The 23358-nt window shown below is 43.5% G+C and overlaps 3 protein-coding genes across 5 annotated transcripts in view; 1 reads left to right on the top strand and 2 right to left on the bottom strand.

The window, feature by feature from the left end:
* Window positions 1-436: 436 nt before the first annotated feature.
* LOC107391051 (YTH domain-containing family protein 1) lies at window positions 437-4768 on the bottom strand. 2 transcript variants are annotated; one of them, XM_015968097.3, is made up of 6 exons: window positions 4559-4768; window positions 3938-3962; window positions 2827-2906; window positions 1127-2755; window positions 969-1013; window positions 437-651 (listed from the first exon to the last, which is right to left on the bottom strand). In XM_015968097.3, the coding sequence occupies exons 1-6, from the start codon at window positions 4583-4585 to the stop codon at window positions 625-627; spliced, it is 1833 nt and encodes a 610-aa protein (XP_015823583.3). In that variant the 5' UTR covers window positions 4586-4768; the 3' UTR covers window positions 437-624. The 2 variants fall into 2 exon arrangements, with proteins under 2 accessions (XP_015823583.3, XP_015823582.3); XM_015968096.3 differs by having other exon boundaries at window positions 1118-2755.
* Window positions 4769-6893: 2125 nt separating this feature from the next.
* birc7 (baculoviral IAP repeat containing 7) lies at window positions 6894-11540 on the top strand. Its single transcript, XM_054745990.2, is given in 8 exon segments — window positions 6894-6925; window positions 6927-7423; window positions 7881-7980; window positions 9068-9149; window positions 9260-9302; window positions 9870-10079; window positions 11159-11224; window positions 11319-11540. Coding segments are annotated over 8 exon segments (1215 nt in total). The 5' UTR covers window positions 6894-6908; the 3' UTR covers window positions 11519-11540.
* Window positions 11541-11658: 118 nt separating this feature from the next.
* nkain4 (sodium/potassium transporting ATPase interacting 4) overlaps window positions 11659-23358 on the bottom strand; it is a 53369-nt gene continuing 41669 nt past the window's right edge. Inside the window, exons 6-7 of one of the 2 annotated variants that reach the window (XM_015968094.3) lie at window positions 15462-15546; window positions 11659-13584 (exon numbers count right to left, since the gene is read on the bottom strand). In XM_015968094.3, the coding sequence (XP_015823580.1) occupies window positions 13575-13584; window positions 15462-15546 (95 nt within the window). In that variant the 3' untranslated portion in view covers window positions 11659-13574. The remainder of the gene's footprint in view (window positions 13585-15461; window positions 15547-23358) is intronic. The other variant, XM_015968095.3, reaches the window with a different exon arrangement.

Here is a 23358-nt window from a genome sequence, read left to right on the forward strand (position 1 = left end):
TCACTGATAATTAAAAAATAATAAGGCTCCAGAAGACAGGTTTTGAAAATGAAAAATGTCAGTAGTAAGCCAAAAAATAGAGATCTTGTTGATTTGAATGTAAAATAGATAAACCGTTGAAGTTTTTTTTAAATCCCAGTTCCAAGTCCGACATTGCCTGTAGGATCCTCCAACCCCGTTGGCACAGTTGAACCGATAAAGCATGGCAATGTGTCCCCCAAGTGGACAAATAGGTGCATGACACATTTGTTCCTGATTGTACTGAAATATAAAGTGGCAGATTGGTATTTCTTTTTAGTCCATGGTGCAGTCAAACCCTGATTCAATTGGAAAAACGTTGGGAGAGGGAACAAGCGAGCAAAAACCTGTCCGGTGAGAGAAGAGTACGAGATGGAACAAGAAGAAAAAAGTGGATTGAAAACTCGAGTGAGGTGGCTGCTGGGTAATACATTTAATCAGTTTGTTATCGCTTCACAAGAATCAATGATGGGGGGAGGGGCAGAAGTCTCAACAAAGGAGGGAATTTACCAGGATTAAATTAAAACAAAAAAGGGCTTGGTTGCATTTTCATTTTCTTCTGTCTTTAAATTGAGTCCTAGTGTAAGTCATCAAGCCATGGATCTTCTACTGCTTATTCCGGTTTTGGCGCTCCTGTTTGGAAAACAAGAAATCAAACCATCAACTCATGAAGTACAAGAACAGTGAGGCACAAGCATGTAAAATTCAAAACAGTAATTAAACACATTAAGTGTTGTTTTGTAAATGTCATCTGATTTATTTTATTTGAACATGCAAATTTATTTTGTGTAGCTCAAACAAAAAATACACAAAAATTACGTCTTTAAATAGCAAAGATAACAAAGAAGTAGAACAGTACACTTATTTATTTTCTATTCATTGACTCTTGGTAAGAGCTGGACTTAAACCCCCTATTAGAAAATCTAACATGGAAACAAAGAGTTGTTTACCTGATCCAACCGAGAGCGGCTCTGAATCGGAGCAGGTTCAAAAGTCTGTCAAAACAAACAAATGAGACAAAAACTTAATAATTAGTCTCTGTAAACAAGAAGTTAAAGAGAAGCTAATTAAAGGCAGGTGGTTACATAACCACACCCACCTTGCGCACCTCCTCCTCCTCCTCCTGCCTCTTCTCATAATGGGAGAAATCATCAAAGATGGAGGTGGTGTGTTTGTAGGTGGCGATGATCTTCAGCACCTGCTTGGCCTTCTCCAGAGGAACCTCCTGGGTGTCGCGGGAGTTGGTCACTGGCTTGTTGTCGTTGTTTTCCAGGCGGATGTGACGCAGCTGACTGTTTGGCACATCCTTAACAAACAACCAGTCCACATCGAACTTGCCCTTCCACTTGTCCTGTGCCCAAACACCAGCGCTGGTCCCATAGTCCACTGGCGAACGCATTTCTGCCACACCGCAAAAATGGCCGCTGCCATTGACACTGAAGAGCAGGTACACAGGACCTTTACCATTCATGGCCCGGAAAGCCGAGTCCAGCCGCTTGTTGCCGTGCTCAGTGCTGCACCAGATGGAATACTTAATGGAGCGGTGAATATCGTCCTCGGAGTAGCTCTTAATGATGAAAATACGACCATTCTTCAGGTTCCAGTCAAAGTCCTTGGGGTTGTAACTATGGGCGGCACGCAACTTGTCTAGCACCGGGTGGGATTCTCCACCAGGACCCTGACCAGCAGCCATTTGAGGGCCGTTGTTCACACCACCAACGACTCCCATCATACCACTTCCATCTTGGCCAGGGACCCCCTGCCCATAAGCCTGGTTGCGATTGCGAGGTGCAACCCAACGGGTTTGGGGCTGAGGTGGCTGGGTGTGGTTTTGGTAGGGTTGAGGTTGTGGCTGATGGTGCTGGTGATGGGAGGGGTGGGGCTGTAAGGCCATAGGCTGAATCTGCGGTTGCACTAAAGACTGGGGAGGAGGGGGTTGCATGGGTCCTTGAGGTGGCATTGCATGAGGCAGGCCAAGAGGCTGCTGCTGTTGCTGTAGGGGGGGTGGAGCTACTTTAGTCACCGGGCCCTTGTCCCAGGTCCCAATGTTCATGTTGTGTTTGATTGGTGGTGGGGGCAGAGCTCCTCCTGGACTGGGCATCCCTGGCTTAATCTTAGCTTTGAGCAGCGGTGGTTTGGCAGGCTTGCTAGCAATGGCTGCCCAAGAGGTGGGTTTGGGTGGAGGCATTCCAATAGGTGTGGCACCGTTTCCTGTAGCCGCCACAGCAGGTCCGCCAATCACAGATCCCACAGCCTTGACTCCTGTTCCCTGACCAGGGACATCCCCTCCAATCTTCAACCCCACCATACCCTGCTCTAGGCTGTTCATACCGGGGGCTTTATTCAGGGTGTCATTGTGAAAGCCAGTCTGACCATCAGGCACCAGAGTGCCCCCCAAAGAGCTAGGAGGATAACTATAGCTGCCACCATAAGCTGAACTTTGAGTCTGCTGGCCCTGGGAGCCACTTGTGCCCCAAGCAGAGAAGGCAGGGTTTTCAGGGAAAAAGTTAAACCTGTGGGGGTAGATACTGCTTCCCAGTCCACCTGGCTGGCCAAACACGGTATCCGGCATGAAGTGATGGTCTCCATTACTCAAAGGTCCATAGGGCGTGAGGTACGGAATAGGGGGATCTCCACCAGTGGACCAGGGAGCCTCACTTAGCGTGTACGGAAATCCAATGGATGGAGCATAGTAGCTTGACAGGTAGGGATCGGTGATGGACTGGTAGCTGTTATTCTGAAATAATGTCAAAACACGTGATTAAAATTAAAAACTATGTCATGTTGTTGCCAAAGAGACCGCTTTACCTGAGTAGATTGACTGGTGAGGTATGGCTCAAAGTCGTTATCATGGACAGTCTCCTTATGATGCAGCGAACCATTTTGCACTGCAAACACAAATAAAAGCCAAGTTTACTTCTAAAGCAGGAATGTGTTTAACTGAAATCAACATTTTTCATCTTTGCTTTGATAAGAATATAGCAAGTCATTTAGCACAAAGAGAAAAAAATTAGAAAATCTCATTTGGTGAGCCTTGTTAAATGCCTCTGTGATGCTAGATGACTCAAGACTGGCTTGTCATGATTCCTCCTGTCTTGTCATGATTCCTCCTCCTACAACTGATCAGAGATGGCAAGAAGCCCCGACACCCCCAAAGCCTATTTTGTTAAGAGCAGATATTTTCTCATTAACTAGATCAGGGACTGAATGCAAAAAAAAAAAACTAATCTAGTTCAGTTATCACTCCGCTCAGTAGGAATAACTAGCAGTTTTCTTCTTGGGATGAACAGAAGCAGAATGCAGCTAATAGAAATATTCTTGTAACACAAACAAAGGTATCACAGTACAGGGTTTTGGGTCTAAGCAGAAGACACACTGTCCCTGCCCGACACCTAAATACACAAATCATTATTTTAAAGCTACAAAGATGAGTGTATTACAATCTAAAGAAAATAAACTAAGCTAAAAAATAATTTCATCCAAACATATATCTATTGTACATTTTTTATTTACGTATCCTACAATATTTGTTAGGGAACACACGCCCAAAACAATTACCTCAACCAGCACCACATCCTGTTCCCCTTTAGTCAGCTGTCAGATTGATGCCAGAATTTTCTTATGAGAAAATAAAACTGGCCAAAAATACAAATGCTTCAAAACGACACAATGCTTTTCCATAAATCAGTTTTCTGAAATGCCCATCTCCCTTTGATGAGACCATAAAGGTTTCAGTGAGATGAGTCTCGTAGAAAACATGAATATCACAAGCCGCTGTCCTTTAAATCACAAGTCAACTTTCATGGGAATCCTAACTGTGGTAGTTTCATTCAAACCTCTTTTCAGACTACATTATTTTGAATTCTTCCCACTGAGGATTTAAAATCTTCACCTGACCAGCAAGGCCTCCATCACTCACCTTTAGACGCTTGTCCCTTTGATCTCTGCATCCAGGTCGTGTTAGAAAAAGAAAAAGAGGTTAACACATTTTACTTTCAGTGCACATCTTGGTGTTACATTTTCATAACCATGAACACATTAGAGGAGGTTAGAGGTATTGTTTACTAAATTACACAGAAATGTGCATCCCTGAGTTAGAGCTAATTCGCTTCTTTATGTAACACAGCTTCCTTAAAAGGCTTTCTGAGCGCTGCTGGTGTAAATGCAGCATATTTTCAGGGTTTGAACAAGAAGCTGCGCTTGTTGTGGTTGACGAAGACACAACACGTTCCAGTAAGTTACTTTTCAATGAGTGACCCTGGCCCATTATGTAAATCTGTTTACGTTAACCAGCTTCCAATTGTTTTCCCCCCAGCTACGTGATCTCAAAACCCATTTCTGCAAAAGACAATGAGATGCAATCAAAGGAAATGTGTCTTCTTCCTAACACGTTCTGTAAAAACCTTCGTCTATTTCACGGAATGCATCGAACTAGCTAGCTACATGCCAACGCTAGTGGCTAGCTAGTACTTCCGAGGAATAGCCATAGCCCAATGCATCGTTAGCAGGTTCTGGCGAAGAGGCACGTCGTCCGTCATACCTGAGGGTCAATGCTTGTGGTAGACATAATTCATTAAGCAAGTCCCTGGTTTCTCACGGAGCCCGAGCTTGTCTCTGAATTTCAACCCTCGTGATTTGAAAGCAAGTTCACAGCTCAGTTGCAGTTAGCTGAGAGGCTAACAGTGCCGCTTAGCGTGTGGCTAGCAGTGGTAACAGCGCAGGCTCAGCTGAGTATTTTATCCCAACTTCCACAGTTCAAGTCAGTCGCCTCGGTTACTGTGTCCCACTGCTTTCAAGTCCCAGTTCAGTTTCTCAAGGTAAGGATGTGTGTAGCCGAGTGGGACCCTGGAGATCTTGAATGTTTCAGTCTTCGTTCGCCTCTTAGTCTTTTTTTAATTCCACAGAGAGAGCCCTGCTCAGTTACGTTAAAGCCCTGTGTACTTCCCCAATGGCTGCTCCATCCGGGCTCTGAGCCGCTGTAGTTCACACAGTTCCCCGCTCGGGGGCGACATCTCCTCCCTCCTACGACGGGACTCATAAACTATATTATTTACGGTAAACGAAGCCCCGCATTAGTCACGCAACAACAACAACAACAACAACAACAAAAAAAATCATAAGCACATTACAGCAAATGCAGAATAATATCAAGTACAATATCATTTTTAAAAACACGTCATTCCACACACGATTTGAAAATACATCATTATTAAAATTAATGCTTTTCAAAGCAATAGAAGAAAACACTTTGCACAGCATTAGTTTTTATTTTGCAATCACACTCATTTCAAACTATTCATTGAATATTCTCCCTTTTCATTTTGGAAGCTCATATTCTCCACTGTTTGTGTTTTCTGAAATGTTTTGCTTTTTGTTTTTGTGTTTCTAAGATTTCAACAGGTTTCGGCTTTTTTTGTGTGCGTGCTAGGCCTTGCTTTGTTTTGCAGCCCGGAAGCCTCATACATCTATTTTCTGCAGAGCTGTGGGTGCAACCCGGGCCAGGAGGTGTCAGCAGACTGTGTGGTTTTCTGCAGGGCTTCTTAGATCTGACAGCTCACTGTAGCCCAGAGCCCATGTGAGACTTGCTGGTATTTAAAAGATGACACAGGACACATATATCTTAATTGCACACATGCTGACCCTCTGACCTCCTTCGCTCAAAGGCTCAGAACCGTTTCACAATATTCTAATTGTCCGAGATTTTGAATTTGGGGTTTTCTTAAGCTAAACCACAATCATCACAATTACATTAAATAAAGGTGTGGCATGTCTGGCTTTGTGTGTAATGATTCTATCAGATATATTTGTTTCCCATTTTAAGTTGAAGTACTGAAATAAATTAATTTTGCACCCAATAGTGGTTTTTGGTATGGGCAACCTGGGGGATGACATCTTGGGGGGTTCATATGCACCGATTGGTTCTGTATCATCTATTTGCAGGTCAGGGAGCAGCCAGGCGCATGCTGCAGAGAGGAGATTAGGTCTGCTCAAGTGGCTGACAGTAGATTATACTCTGTTGTTGTTGTTTATTCCATCTTCTGGATCTTTTTAAGCATAAAATCAATTAGCTCTTAACTGAATGAAGTCTTTCATGAATTTGTCTCCTATTGTCAATGTATGGCCAGTTATAATTGTTTATTAGCTGTCTGCATACACTATAACCAGTATTCTGTTGTCTATTTAACTTAGCGGTAAATAAATTTAAAAAAAATCACTCCCCCTATTGGTTACCTAGTGACTGGAAAGTTATTTTACTACTCAGTTTAGAAAGGTTTTATGAGCGAGTGTTTGCCCAGGGCATCAAACGGGCAAGGGCCACCCCTGTGATGGTCATTGACGTAACAGTTACACTTTTTGACCACTAGGTGGGGACAAGATGCAAAAAAAATCTCCTGAACAGTAAAAAGTTGGTTTTACTTTTATAAAATACTGTTGCATTTCAATCTTCAAATCAAATAAATAAAAGCTGTATTCTAAATGTGTCAAAATGAGATAATTGCTGTATGTATTTGAGTAACTAGCAGCACTTAAGTGAAAACCCTAAATAAAAAGCAGGCTTTAGCACAGTTTTGCTGTTAGATGTAAACATTTGATGTGATCCGTAACTTTTTCTGTTACTGCATTAAACTGATAGAGTAATAGAGTCAAACTCTTTGTAAGAGAGACTCCAGAAATGACTTTCCTTCTTTTCCCACGAGGCGGAGCAGCACGCCTTGTTCTGGCTGTCATTCATTCAAGGTAGAATGAGCCTTTGTTCTGGCAGCTGGGGGATTTTCTGGAAACCAGTGTCCTGTAGGCTGCTGTGTAGGACCCACACACCTGATCGTGTTGTTTCAGCTGGTGTTCTGCACTCACCTTCAGTGTACGCTCCACTATGGACCGCAAAAGGGATGACTGGCCCTGGACAAAAAGATGATGGATGACAGGAGAACTATGATGCACATCCTTGATGAGCCCCAGATGCGTAGAGAAGAGGAGAGACTTCAAACCTTTCAAGACTGGCCCGAGGACGCTCCTGTGACAGCAGGGGACTTGGCCAAAGCAGGCTTCTTCTTTCTAGGCCACAGAGACAAAGTTCAGTGCTTCTGCTGTGGAGGGATTTTAAAGTGTTGGGTACATGGGGACAGCCCAGCTTCTGAGCATAAGCGGCATTTCCCGACTTGTTGCTTCATAATGGGCCAAGCTGTGGGGAATATTCCACTCCAAGCAGACTCCTCTGACTCTGTGGATGGGCAGCTCTTAAGTCAGATCCAAAGGATGACCATGGATGATCAGGGAACAGCTGGACAAGCCATCTATCCTGAGATGGAGGCAGAAGACTCTCGACTCACCACCTTCCATAACTGGCCGACTGAGGCCTCAGTGCAGCCCGATGTTCTCGCCAGAGCAGGATTTTTCTACACAGGTACCCTCTTCATAAAAACATAACAGGGTTTTTTGCAGTAGTTGAGCACTGATACGAATATTTCAGTAAATATTGGACACAGACCTGGTTGCTGCTGGAGCTGTGTGGCATAGTTCATGCTACAATGGTCATGCTGAGTCAGGATGTTGTCTACAAAAGCACCTGGACAAAGCTCGGGCTGATACACAAGTACAGCTTCACATGGTTTTATCAAACAAACCAAATAATCAAACATTTCTACTTTGTTTCTGGGATTTAGTGCTAGAAAGAACCAGAAAGTGGTCAGTTACAGAGATTATTGTTTGTAAGATTTGACCCAGATGACCTCTTTTTTTCTTAGAATTAAGGAACAATTGAGCTAAACCATATTTTCTGAGTGTGCCGGTGCAGCTGCAAAGATCCAGTGGGTCAGTGTCACTTCCTTTTCACTGATTTCTTTGTTGTTGTTTAAACACAGGTCATGGTGACAATGTCAAATGCTTCTACTGTGATGGAGGGCTGAGGAACTGGGAGCCAGGGGATGACCCCTGGCAGGAGCATGCTAAATGGTTTCCACGGTAACAACAAGGAGACGTATCAACGTCAGTCTATCACATCCACCATTTTACTGGAAAACTGAATCCTTATGTGACTATCAGAGTTATCATCAGTGAGTCAGCAGCTGCGCTCTGGTTTCAGCATGAAGATGCAAATGTCAACAAGATACTTTAAAGGGATACTTTGCAACTTTTTCAAAATTTAATCATCTTCTTGAGCCAGTATTTGCTATAAAATTACCCTTTACAGGGTTAACGAAAGGTCACCAAGCCCCCGTCGCCCCCATGCAGCCAGAACACCGCATTTGCAACTTCAGACTGGCGGGACAGAAAAAAACTGAGCCGACTTACCTGGCGCTGCAGTCTGCTTCCAGCATGTTTTAGATCATGAACACAGCTGATTTGTATAATTTAGTGATTTAATGAATCACTCCCGTAGACACTAATGAAGGCTGGGGAGATGTTTCAGCTTTTAGATTAAGGTGTTGAAAAACAAATGCACAGCGAGGAGATAGATTTTGTTTTCGGTTCTACAAACGGACACTAGGAGGTGCTAAAGGCAAGCCAAAACTGCCCAGTTCCTCAATAAAATAATAAAGGCAGCTTTATTTATAAAGCACATTTCATACACAGAGGCAATTCAATGTGCTTTCCATTAGCAAAAATAGCATGAACATTAAAAATCAATGTGTAGCACAATCAACATACACACAAATTAATTTCACATTCAGAAAAACAAGTTTTAACAGTTAAAGGCAGAATATGCAGTTTTAGAAACATTCTTTCAAAGGCTGATGAATACATGAACGCTTTCAATTTTGATTTAAAAATTAGAGATGAGGCCCATTTGAGGTCAAAAGGAAGCTGATGCTATCTGTGTGCAGCATAGTAGCTAAAAGCAGCTTCACCCTGCTTGGTTCTGGCCCGGAGTACAGAGCCAAAGTAGATTTGAGTGTCAGTCTTTAGGTTGGTTTAAAATTCACAAAAAGTAAAACCAGGCTGACATGAATTCTAAAAAATATATTTTATTTTTGTTTAATTAAAACACATAAATGAATTTGAACATATCTGGGCAGCAGGTCTAAAACCAGCATCTTGTAATCCTCAGATGTGAGTTTTTAATCCAGTCAAGAGGGCAGGAGTACATCAGCAACATACAGGACACACATTTCCATCTGGGAGACACTGTGGTAAGAACACAAGCTTGTTTATCTCCTCAGGATCAAATCATGCACATAACTAAATAACAGGTTTTGTCACTGAAAATTATCATCTTAAATAAAACTAACTTATTTTCCAGGGAGGATCTCAGACTTCAACAGGAGATTTTGATTCAAGAAACAGTACGTTGTAGCATCAGTAGATCTTATTCTCACACAATTCTAATGATCTGCTTTGATTTCAGTGTTTATTATTGCACATTCTGCATTACAAATCAAATGTCAACAAGCCATCTCATTTGTTCCAACTAAAAGAGAAGAAACAAATGCTTAGGAGTGGAGTTGAGCTGCAGGCTGCAAGGATGGAGGAAAACCAGGCTGAAAGCCCTTCAGGATATTGTTTGCTCAATCAGAGAGGGAATTTGTGGATTTGATGAATGATCCCTGTTTAAAAAAAAAAACACTGAGCAGATCCTCTGGAGGAAGATATTTTATTCTTTATATTTTTATTTTCTGCATGAGGTTGCAAACATGTACAAGTGACTCATCTGCACAAAATGAATATTGTTTAAGAAAACTCACCAGTTGGTTGTAAAGAAGTCATAACAGGTTCAAATGCACAATTTGTGTTATTTCCCCCCAGATTCCTCTTTGCATAACAACTTGAGCTTTGAGCCATGAGTGTGTGACATGATAATCAGCTGCTGGCTCTCTGGTCTCCCTCTCCTCTCTGTTCCCATTTTCCTTCAGATCTGGTTGGAAGTCGGGGCGCTTCATCGGCCATGCTTTCTCCTGTGGCTCAAACTGTGCTTCAGATGGGCTTTGAAGTGAGTCTGGTGGAGAGTCTGGTCCAGACCAAGTACCTCCTGACAGGCCAGCACTACACGTCTGTGTCTGACCTGGTTACTGATGTTCTGCAGGCTGAGGAGGACGACCGGCAGAGGGGAGCGGACAGCAGAGGTAACAGTTACCTCTCTTCTTTTCTAAAGTGTTTAAACAAGGCCACAACGTCTGTGATTTTACTTTTACAGGGTAGGATTAAAAACAAGTTTTAATAAAAGAACTCTATCCATCGCCTGTACCCGCTTATCTATGTTGGGTCGCTGGGGGCTGGTGCCTATCTCCAGCAGTCTACGGGCATGCTGGCAGGGTACACCCTGGACAGATTGCCAGCCCATCACTGGGTAACACACACACACACACACACACACACACACACACACACACACACACACACGCGCGCGCACACACACACACACACACTCACCTAAGGACAATTTAGAGAGACCAATCAACCTGACAGCCATGTTTTTGGACTGTGGAGTACCTGGAGAGAACCCACATGCACACAGGGAGAACATGCAAGCTCCAGACCCCAACTAACCTGCACCACTGTGCAGCCCAAGGACTCCATCTTTTAAGATAATATTTTAGCTTTGCTTTGAGCTTTTGTTGCTTTCAGTCACACAAGAACCACCTTTCAATTGGAAATAAACAAATCTACTTGCATCTAGAGACTTCATGGTCTTCAATGCCAAAAGGAGCAGGTGGTGTCTTCTACAGCTGCCTTCAGAGTCTCTGGACCTAAACATGAAGGAGCTTCTGCAGGAAAACTTAAAGCTGTGAAGCTCACATGTTTTTGCCTTAAGGTTTTTTTTAACTGAAAAAAATAAATCAGTAATATACATAAAATATTAAACAAATGAGTAATATTTTATTGAATGTGTTTTAGAAACCAGGTCGTACTTATTCTTCAAAGCAGAAATAAAAACATTAATCAAACTTTGCATGAGATCAGAACACAAACCCACCCAGTAGATAAACTTTGATTTACTGATTCATTCATAATAAATAGAAATGGCAGAAGCAATGGAGGGTGCAAATCGGCATTTTTTTTACTCTAAAACTGACAACATTTCACAGCTTTTGACATATTTGGTTCAAATTCATGGTGATGAAAGCCAAACTCAGATTTGGATTTCAACATTCATAAGATTGCTTTCATTTAAGCTTGTTCATCTGATGTGTTTGTGATTCAGAGCCAGAGGTGAGGCAGGCTACGAGTTTTGGAAATGGGAGAACACCAGCACCTGACCGAAACAGAGGTCAGTTTTCTTTAAAACCTGAAAGATGAATAAACAACTCCTTAATTTAGCACTGAGTGGGTTTGAGCTTGAGTGTCACTGGTTTCTGCAGCAGTGAAGGAGGGCAGTCCAGAGGAGCTGCTGAGGCAGCTGCAGGAGGAGAGGACCTGTAAAGTGTGCATGGACAAGCTGGTGTCCATCGTCTTCATCCCCTGTGGTCACCTGGTTGTCTGTGAAGACTGTGCTGCCAGTCTGCGTCACTGCCCCATCTGCAGAGCCGTCATCAGAGGCAGCGTTCGTGCTTTCATGTCCTAAGTGAAAAGCCGCTCTAGTGCAGGCGCCCTCAGCTTTCCTCTACCCTCCATTTTTGATGAAAACAAGAGCGCTGGATGATTATTTTGTGTTCCACATTTATTTTCTATTCTGAAAAATGTGATTAAAGGAGACCTTGAATCTTTAAAAGAGCTATTTTTTTTATTAACAAACACGTATTTACAAGAACACAAAGCACAGTTCTGGATACATCGCCACATGGTTGGAGCACCACAGGACAGAAAACATTTCCACTGCTACGAAGAGAGAATTATAGACAAGAGGTGGACACTTTTTCACCAGATACACACCCATGACTAATCTCTCTCTGAGATAAATACATTGTATTGCACTAAGAGGAAGACATTATTTTTTTAACAGAATTTTACTACTGATTATGTCACCTTTTCTGAAATGCTTTGTTTTTTCATCCGGATTGCTCACATACAGTTCATTAAAAAAAATTGCACCTCTTCACAAGCTTAGACCAGTCAAAGTAATTATCAGAAGAAATGTTGAGTTCATCTGTGATATACTAATGAAAAAAGAACAATCGGTTGTTCTGGCAGTGGAGTGATAATATGAAAGAATCTGGAATTTTAAATATGGGTGCAGGTAAAAGAAAAAAGACAACTTCATTAACTATAAGCCAACTTCTTTGTTCAGAAATTTCTAATTAATAAACGTGGAAGTTGTAAACAATGACACAGTAGTCAGACATTAAAGTCAGCAGGTATGTTGTTCCATAAACAAAAATATATGAAAATATATGTGATGAAAGAGGAGAAAATAAGCAGGAAAATGATGATTTTTGTAGATTAGAAGTTGTGATTAAAGTCTTTGAACAGCAGAGGGCAGTAGTGATTCACAATAAACATAAGGCAACAGAAGAAGTGAAAACTGGCGTTAAGTACAAAAGAATCATAATTCACAATGAGGCCTGACCATGAGCATCGACTTCTTACACAACTCTACCATGACTCTGAATCAGAGTCTAAAAAATACACAAAACAAGACGAGCAGATTTCTTCTAACTGTTCATCAGCTTTATCAGTTTTGCTACTTTTTGTGTTTTAATACGCGATTACAATGCAAACCTTATTAAAACATGCTACAGTCACTCTGAGGATATTAACACATAAAAAATTATTTCAAATGTTGATCTGATGAGAAGAAGCTCTGATCTGTTTTCTGCCCAAACGGTTCAGATGAAACAATTTCTATTGTCTTCAAGTTAAAAATACCGTGTGGGACCTTTTCTTGAGTGTGTGTAATGATCGCTCTCGTCTGAGCTGTCTGCTGCTGGAGATTAGAAGATTGGAAACAAAGCTTCCAGCTCTTTGGCTAACACAACACCCGACACTTCAGAAAATCTGTTGCTCAGAAAATAGTCACAACTACACAACTCCAGACTAAAACACTTGCATGCCTCTCTTTGTGTTCGAACACCTCTTGCAGGTTTTTCTGCAGACTTCAGTTGCAATTCAAACGGAATTTCATTATTTACACGCTCTATTTTTGTCAGACTCCCCTGTTGTTTTGGTGCTTTTGTTCCCTCTCCCTCTCTTGGCTCTTCCTGCGTTGCTTCTGTATTTATGCAAACAGATTTGAAAGTAAACAACTCATTCCTCCACAGTAATTCAGCCCCATGGTCAAGATCTGTGCCAAACTGACAACAATAGGCTCAGTCTGAGACCTCTCTAGACTGGGACTGCTGGGCAGTCCATGATTGCACACAGAAAGTATTTACTAGCTGTACATTTTTTTTTACAATGGAGAATGTTAGCTTGTGGTAAAAGGTCACAGAGAGAAAATAAATGATCCACAAATCTTCCAAAATACACACTTTGTTTTATGGCAAATCCACCCTTATTCCCTAAATCTCATCACAATGAACTCTTGTTGGGAAACTCTGGGTTTTCTTGGAAGCACACCAGTAAAATGACATGTTTAAAGTTCTGAAATCAAGAAGGGGAGGAACGTCTGGTGTGGCAAGGAGCAGCCCTTTTGGCTCTGGGGGAATTTACTGTATCACCTCCCTCGCCGCGCCGTTTTCTATTTACGTAGACCTGGAGAGGACAGAAACATGAAAGCAGAGAGCAGGGGATTAGCAAGTCTTCAGTTACCCGTGCACACACACACACACACACACACACACACACACACACACACACACACACACACACACACACACACACACACACACACACATTCCTAGGTGAAATTTGTCAGGATATAACTCTCCATAGGGCGGGGGGACAAAAGCTCCCCCCTGTCCTTCTCCCATTAGAGACAAAGCTGATTAAACTGTCAGGAAGCTGTTAAAACATTCATATGCTGGTAGAGAATTATGACACATGTTCCCGGGTTTTATTGTTAGTAACATTTCTACAAAAATGAATTAGTCCGACTACGTTCTGTATGTTCTTTATGAAGGGCTTCTGTCTGTAGCAGCTTATTGCATGGACACACACACACACACAAACACACACACACACACACACACACACACACACACACACACACACACACACACAGAGCTATATAATCCCTAAACAATGATACAAGATGCGGCATGTTTCAGGCCGTAGGTTACTCCCCGTGAACATCTCGCTCTCCCTGCAGCTCTAACTCTTTCTAGCCGGTCCTGTTTTCTAACCCGTCTTCATCTTCAGCAGATAATAAATAACACTGGGATGAGCATACACATGAGACATGATTTGATACACACACACACACACACACACACACACACACACACACACACACACACACACACACACACACACACACACACACACACACACACACACACACACACACACAACCCTTTATGATGAAATCATAAATATTCACAAAGACTGGTCTCAGAATAACACTTAAAAAGTCTTTGATTTCTGTGAAAAAGTTATGAACAATAAATAATGTACCTGTTGTAGATGGCTCGTTGAACAGCCTCAGTTTGGAAAAGTAGAATTTATTGCTGATCTAATCGATAGACAAACTAAGGTGAGCTACAGAGGAGTGAGATCCAGAGTTAATTTATGTTGGCCTTGAACAACTTTAGTCCCAAACAGGTCATAGTGGTATAAATACATATTATTTTATGAATATCCCCACCTGACATTATTATTGACGCAGAAATATTAAATTCCAGCCAGAGGTGCAAATAGCCATTTGCCTCCATGTAAAGAAATACCTCAATAAAGGCAATTTAATCAGTTCTAATATCTATTTTGCCAGGTTTCTTAAAGGTGTGGTTCAATCAATACATTTGCATTGGTCTTCAGTAATGAATGACTTCTATGTTGTACTCTGGGTGAAAAAAGCCCTGGCGCTCCCGTTTCAGGCTCTAGAGGATTGCCAGATTAGAGGAGAGCTTCAGATGACAGGATTTTGTGTCTTATTTCCTGATATTTGGACATCTCTCCTCTGATTGGCTAACAGCAATGCAACTCTTCCACTGACTTAGTTTACTTTGCAACATGTATGTTTTACCCCAGCAGTAACACAAGTTTGGAGGAGTTCTGCCGTGTGGTGGAGTTGCTAATGCTCTAGCTTCTACTAGCCGAGATGTTCTCTGCTGTTTCCTGGGCACTAAACCGCCAACAGCCTTCCTGTCGCAAGTCAAGATGGGTGAGTCCATGAGTGTTAACTGACAGTGTGACATAGATCTGTCAGGTTTTTCTAATCCTAGAGTTTCAATGTCAATATTTTCTGTCAGAAGCTAATGCAGGAGATAGGTGTAGGAGACTATTTTCATGTCCAGTTTGCATGAAAAACTCAGAGTGATCGATTACAATAAGAAAAAAAAAAGTTTTTTTCAGTTAACTACATCTTTATAGATGAGATATTCTTCGCTCAAAACCTTTCCTTCTGAAGTCAAAAGTCTAAAGACCAGAGCCATCCCTTCAGGTACTAAACACACTCACACACAGATACTTACGGGTGCATGGGCTTTAAGAGGAGATGAGATGGTTTTTCATTGACATGGTAGAGTGGGAATGGATCAAATCCACCAATAAAATCAACTGAAAATAAAAGAATAAACAAATGACTTGTGGGTCAAATGAAAACAGAGAACACAAAACACACTATAAAGGGTACGAATGTAATAAAGAAACTAAGTGGAAAATGAATAGAATTGAAATGGAAACAAAAGTGATGGGAACAACAGTTTAATGCTGGCTTTTAGCCCAAAAGTAGCTTTCTGAAACAGTTTAGGGGTCAAGTCTGTGGCTTTAGCTTTGACAAAAATTACGGATCTGTACCAGAACACCTGGGAAGAGGTGAAAGCTGGCTAGCAGTTGAAGTGATCCAAATCTTTTTGTCACACAGAAAGAAGAAACGGTTATACAATAAACTCACTACTCTTTCACTTAAACATTCAAACTAGCAGATGAGTCATAGAAAGAAACAAAAACATGACACGTGTTTCCCTCAGGAACATTTTTGAGACGAAGGAAAAGCCTTCAACTCTATGAGGGGGAGGGGGGCAGTGAGTGGGGGAAGGAAAGGGGAAGACAGGGAGTGTTACACTTGTCGATCTGACTGACGGGGGCTGAGGAGATTAAGTTCAGGGAGTGTGTGTAAAAGAGGACAGCATGTAGCTGTGAGTCTCATGTAAACAGCATGTGAGGGAAACCGGGAGAAGCGGAGTCTGAACCCGATTCAGATGAAAACAACACAGGAGAGAAACAGGAAAATTGGGAAATCTGTTCCACACTGGGATTTAGCAGCTGTGTGCAGAAAACACAAAAACGTTCATGGAAAAGATTCCTGATAAGAGGAGGCCGCGGTGGTCTGCTGAATACTGATAGGTGGGGTTCTGCTGTTTCCTATGACCCTGCCCTGCTTCCTGGAGACACACACACACACACACACACACACACACACACACACACACACACACACACACACACACACACACACACACAGTCCAGCCATTGCTCTACAAATAACATTCTCATTACAAGTGTGCCACAATAAGCAACGCTGATGATATCCACACACACACACACACACACACACACCCAACAGCTCAACACACACCAACGTCAGGTCGAATCATCAGTCTTAGTTTCTGGCTCAGACTCAAATATCCTGACACCAATTCAGATATCAGAAGTACAAAACTCTGATTTATTATTCAAACTTAAAAGCAGGAACATTTATTTTATATCAGGGACAGTTTCCCACAGGTTTGGAATCTCAGCCACATCAGACTTTCTGATGAGCCTCAAACCTTTAGAACCTCATGAAATCCTTCATCGACTACTTTGCATCCCTCTTTCATGACAAGATGTTTTCTGTATCTCAGATTTTGCTCTCAGGACAATGCTGCCACATACTCCCTTGATACCGGCACGTCACAGGCCCTAAACTGGCATAAAATGTCACACTAGCCTAATGTTACATGGTCATAATTTAGATATAAGATTGTCAGAACCCCAATACCTCAAAATGCTGCAACCCTGCTCCAGAAAATGTGTGCTAGAAGAGTAATCCTAATGTGAGACTGAAGACTTTACCAAGATCCTAAAAGCCCATCTCCATTCTCAGGTGTTTTATAAAATATAAGGTCTTTAGCGTGAAGGGCTTTTATGGTAGTTAGTCCTTGCCCCATTTTGACCATAAGGCTGATCTTTTAACCCTCCCACTGTCTTCATGGGTGACCCCAACAGGAAAGTTGACCATTGAGCAGGGTTGATGGTGAGGTGGTGCTCACTCCTCACCCCTGCCACATGGACCTCAAGGGATAAACCATCAACCCTGCTCAATGGTCAACTTTCAAACGGTCACCTGGCAAACAGGTCCTAGGTGAGGGATCAGACAAGGAGCAGCCCGAAGACCTCTTATGATGATCTATATAAATGGAAACCACGCTCTCTAGCCTGGACGCGGGTCACCGGGGTCCCCCTTCTGGAGCCAGGCCTGGAGGTGGGGCACGTTGGAGAGCACCTGGTGGCCAGGCTTTCACCCATGGAGCCCGGCCGGGCATAGCCCGAAGATGAAATGTGGGTCCCCTTCCCATGGGCTCACCACTCGTGGGAGGGGCCAAAAGGGTCGGGTGCAGTGTGTGACGGGTGGTAGTCGAGGGCGGGGCCCTTGACGGTCTGATCCTCGGCTACAGAAGCTGGCTCTTGGCACATGGAATGTCACCTCTCTGGTGGGGAAGGAGCCTGAGTCTGTGTGTGAGGTTGAGAGGTTCCGACTAGATATAGTCGGACTCACCTCAACGCATGGCTCTGGCTCTGGAACCAGTTTCCTTGAGAGGTGTTGGACTTTCTACCACTCTGGAGTTGCTCTCACTGAAAGGCGCCGAGCAGGGGTGGGCATTAGGGCTGTCATGGTAACCGCAAAAATGAAATATCGCAATATGAAGAAACCCACCGCGCTGCATCATGGGCCACCGCGATTACCGAACTTGATTCAACTCAATGATGCATGTTGAGAAGGATGGCTGCACTGGTATCAAAATGAAACTTCGCTCCTTTGGGAGCACTTTGGTTTTCAGTACGTCAGCTGCTGCGCAGCCAGAGTCCTTGGCCGAGACAGAGCTGCCACCAGCGGCTAAAAAATAATAATAAACGCTCGGAGACCTGCTGAAGTCCCGAACAAGCACTGCTTCTGCAACTGTCCCGAAGAGAGTTTGAGCTGAGCTGGAGCTCACTCGCTACCTGTAGGAGGAATGCATCCACCCTCAGGAAACCCCTCTGACATGGTGGAGCAACAACCGGGAGAGATTCCCTTTGCTCGCCAGAGTCGCACGCAGGTACGTGTGTGTTAGTGCAACGAGCGCACCATCCGGGAGGGTTTTCAGTGTTGCTGGAAATGTTGCCACCCCTCTCAGATCCTCTCTCAAACCGTATATGGTTAACATGCTGGTTTTCCTTGTGGGTAACAAGGACGTGACCGAGCTATAAATCAACGTCATTCGTGTGTGTGAAAGTGAAAGTGAAATGATAGTGCCCCGCGCCTGGTACATGTAATTTTTTATGCTTGATTTTAAGCAACTAAACAAAATGGGGACTTGTTTCTTATTTGTTAGATGCTGCAGCCAAATTTGCATTTAAAACTTTAACCTTCTCCTGAATGTTGTTGTTTTAAAGTTCAGTCGGACTCCGACTGTCGGAGAAACAAACGTTACTGCGATCTGTGTTGTTACTGCCCTTTGATCTGCATTCAGTAAAGTTTTATAAAAGAAAGCACGGCAATTTTTAACCTTTTTTAAATGTGTAAGCATTATGTTTAGATAGTACTGCAATTAAAAAAAAGTGCTGCATTAATATCGCACACCGCAATATTAAGCCACCCTGAATCACCGCAGGGGGAATTCCTCAACCGCGACAGCCCTAGTGGGCATACTAGTTGCCCCCCATCTTGGTGCCTGTACACTGGGGTTTACCCCGGTGAATGAGAGGGTAGCCTCCCTCTGCCTACATGTGGGGGGACGGGTTCTGACTGTGGTCTGTGCTTATGCACCAAACTACAGTTCAGACTACCCACCCTTTTTGGAGACCTTGGAGGGGGTGCTGGAAAGCGCTCCTTCCGGTGACTCCCTCGTTCTGCTGGGGGACTTTAACGCTCACGTGGGCAACGACAGTGAGACCTGGAGAGGTGTGGTTGGGAGGAATGACCCCCCATCTGAATTTGAGTGGTGTTCGAGAGCAAGACTTCCGAAAAGTTTCGAAGAGATTCTGGTCCACCATCCGGCGCTTCGGGGGGGGGGGGTGCGTTACCAACACCATCTATAGTGGGGACGGTGTGAATCGGTGGGCAGAATACTTCGAAGACCTCCTCAATCCCACCGACTGGGGGTACTCCGGGAGTATGGGTACCAGGCCCTCTGATACGGGCTGTTAGGTCCCTGGATGACCGGTGTCAGAGCTTGGTCTGCATTGCCGGCAGTAAGTTGGGCTCATTCCCATTGAGCGTTGGACTCTGCCAAGGCTGCCCTTTGTCATAGATTCTGTTCATAACCTTTATGGACAGGATTTCTAGGTGCAGCCAAGGTGTGGAGGGCATCCGTTTTGGTGGCCTGAGGATCAGGTCTCTGCTTTTTGCAGATGATGTGGTCCTGTTGGCTTCATCAGAATGTGATCTTCAGCTTTCGCTGGAGCAGTTCGCAGCCGAGTGTGAAGCAGCTGGGATGAGAATCAGCTCCTCTAAATCTGAGACCATGGTTTGATTTGGAAAAGGGTAGAATGCCTTCTCTGGGTCAGGGATGAGGTTCTGCCCCAAGTGGAGGAGTTTAAGTATCTCAGGGTCTTGTTCATGAGTGAGGGAAAACTGGAGCATGAGATCGATAGGCGGATTGGTGCTGCATCTGCAGTGATGCGGGCATTGTACCAGTCTGTCGTGGTGAAGAGCGAGCTGAGTTAGAAGGTGAAGCTCTCGCTTTACCGGTCGATCTACGTTCCTACCCTCACCTATGGTCATGAGCTTTGGGTAGTGACCGAAAGAACGAGATTGCAGATACAAGCGGCCGAAATGAGTTTTCTCCGAAGAGTGGCTGGGCTCTCCCTTAGAGATAGGGTGAGAAGCTCGGGCATTCGGGAGGGGCTCGGAGTAGACCTGCTACTCCTCCACATCTGGTCAGGATGCCTTCTGCATGCCTCCCTGGTGAGGTTTTCCGGGCACATCCAACCGGGAGGAGACCTAAAGGGAGACCCAGGACACGGTGGGGGGACTATGTCTCTCACCTTGCCAGGGAACGCCTTGGGATTCCCCCAGAAGAGCTGGCCCAAGTGGCTGGGGAGAGGGAAGTCTGGGCCTCTCGCCTTAGGCTACTGCCCCCGTGACCTGACTCCGGATAAGCAGATGAAAATGGATGTATGGATGGATGGATGGATTTTGCCATAACAGTTTTTTCAAAAAGTCAAAATGACCAGTGGTGACATTGAAAAAGGTATTTGCAGGTGACTGACATGTGTGATCCTCTAACAGATCCTCTAACTTTCATTTGAGCAGAGAGGAAATTCTTTTCACGTGTGAACACTTGTAAGAAATGAGAGACATGGCTCAGAAAAAATGTAAGTTGATTATCTTTCAGTTCAAGAGGAAACTGGTTGAAATCAGAGTCTTCTATGAAACAGGTCTGCACTGCACGGCTGCAACTATCACCATGTGTGGGTCTGGTCTTTGTTAAGGGCTGGTGAGCTGATTCTGAAATAAACGCAGGAACAATATCAAGGCAGCGGGCTAAAATGCAGTCGGTGAGGGGGAAAAAAACGTGTAGATCAAATGAAAACAAGTGACGGGGAGCAGAGACAAAGACCAAAGGCAGATAAAAAGCAGACAGATAGCTTTTTTCATCAGAGCCCATTGCAGGTCTAATGCTAATGTGATTGTTACCCAACTACCAATGCAAACAGCTCAGTGGCCTAGTGGTAGAGTGTCCGCCTTGAGACTGGGAGATCAGGGTTCGATTCCTGGTCTGGTCAGACCAAAGACTTTGAAAAAAATGGGGCCCAATGCCTCCCTGCTTGACACTCAGCATTAAGGGGGTTGGATTGGGGGGTTAAACCACCAAATGGTTCCCGAGCGCGGCTGTGTCTGCAGCTCACCGCTCCCCCAGGGGATGGGTCAAATGCAGGGAACAAATTTCGCACACACATCAGTGTGTGTGACAACTAATGGGACTTTAACTTTAAACAAGGACAGTATATTACTGGAAGACCTGATTAGCCCTTTTTAAATATGAGAACTCTGGGTGTGTTTAAAAATAATCATCCACTGAAAATGGCAGCTTCAGACAAAGACCAATCAATAGATACTCAACAAAGCTTGCTTCCATTTTAGCATCATATTCACAGCAAATTGTTCTGCTGGAGCAAACCGGTTTCATAGAAAACTATTTAGAAAATACATTACATCCATCATACCAGCAGTTTGTATTGTTTTACAGAAATAGTTTAAAGAAAAGCAGATTTGCTGGAAGAACTTTATTAATGAGCCGTTTGTCACTTTTAAAACAAAATCCTTGAGAAAAACAAAGACTGAAACATGGTGAAAAACATCAATGGATAGATAATAAACAATTCCATAGATCACTGATTCAATACTGAATTAATGGCTAGGAGGAGCTTTAACTTACTGTTGTAATTTGCTCTAGCAGCTAGGCTAACTGGTGCAAAAGCAGTTGTTTTATTTACTGTCATCTTCTAAGTGTAGCTGTGGCTATAACAGTTCTACTTCCAATAATGTTTTATTAGGCATGCTTTTGTTTGTTTTGTCATTGCTTTGTGTAAAGTTACTGTTGAATTAGGTTGTTTAACTTTCAGTGACCACAAGGGGGAGTTGATATGCTCTCACCCTTGTCCCTTGTCTTGCAGTAGAGACAATGCTTGTGTGCTCACAGACTTTACGTTTGGAACCATTCGGTTTCATATAAAATGCATTTTTTTAATGTTTTCATACATAGTTGCCATTTATCTGGGCCTTGCTCTTTTTTTCTGAATGAACAAAACTGTCTGGGTGTTCGGGTCAACATCAGCGACTTCTTTTCTACTGGATGGTTGATAACAGTAAAACTTCTGATGCTGACTACGATCCAGTTCTGGTTTGTGAAATGCAACCCAAAACCCAAACCTAACCTATTTTATATTTACTTTTGCCAGCAGACATTTATTGCTGTAGCAAGTTGCAAGTGTTTCAAACCATTCGAGAGCAGCAGCATCCATTTTTTTACTGCTATTTCTTTGACCAACCTCCATTGTTTCCTTGTGCTTCTGCAGGGGAGTCCAGGCAACGCACTTAGAAACATCTATCTATGTTTTCTGCTATGGTCAGCTTTTTGTTTTCATCTATCAATCTATCCATCCATCTATCTATCTTGCATCCAACCATCTATTTATCAATTTATCCATCCATCCATCCATCTATCCAGCATCCATCCATCCATCCAGCATCCATTCATCCATCCATCTATCCAGCATCCATCCATCCATCCATCCAACCATCTGTCCATCCATCCGTCCATCCATCCATCCATCCATCCATCCATCCATCCATCCAGTTTTCATTCATCCATCTATCTATCATCCATCCAGCATCCTGGGCAGCATGGTGGCGCAGTGGTTAGAACTGTTGCCTCGCAGCACGAAGTTTGCAGGTTCAAAACGCAGCTGCGGCCGTTCTGCGTGGAGATGCGTGTTCTCCCCATGCATGCGTGGGTTTAAGCGCCGCGTGATTTTTATCTTGAGAGGCGCTATAGAAATGATATTTTCTTCTTCTTTCCTCCGGGTACTCCGGTTTCCTCCACAGATCACAACATGCCCTATAGGTTATAAATTGTAAGTCGCTTTGGATAAAAGCATCTGCCAAATAAATAAACATAAACATATCCATCCATCCATCCATCCACCTAACAACCATCCATCTATCCATCTATTCATCCATCCATCCAGCATCCATTCATCCATCCATCCAGCATCTATCCCTCCATCCATCCATCCATCCATCCATCCATCCATCCATCCATCCATCCATCCATCATACATTCATTCATCCATCCAGCATCCATTCATTCATCCATCCAGAATACATCTAGCATCCATTCATCAACCCATCCATCCATCCAGCATCCATCCATCCATCAGATTTTCTGGGGTTTGTGACTCAGCACGGCGGGTATCAGTAATTAGAAGACAAGCTAAAGTGAGCTTATCCCGGAGCTAGGCAGCTAACTCCATGACCTACTTAGTAAAGAGGATTTTCCCCACCACTCACTCCGCCGGTGCGTCTGCTTGCCGCTGATAACTGAACACCAAACTCATACATACAAATATAAACAAGTCAGCCAGCCATAGTTACCTCAACACAGAAATACATGCAAAACA

This window comes from Nothobranchius furzeri, chromosome 15 (assembly GCF_043380555.1).
Source record: "Nothobranchius furzeri strain GRZ-AD chromosome 15, NfurGRZ-RIMD1, whole genome shotgun sequence".
NCBI lineage: Eukaryota > Metazoa > Chordata > Actinopteri > Cyprinodontiformes > Nothobranchiidae > Nothobranchius > Nothobranchius furzeri.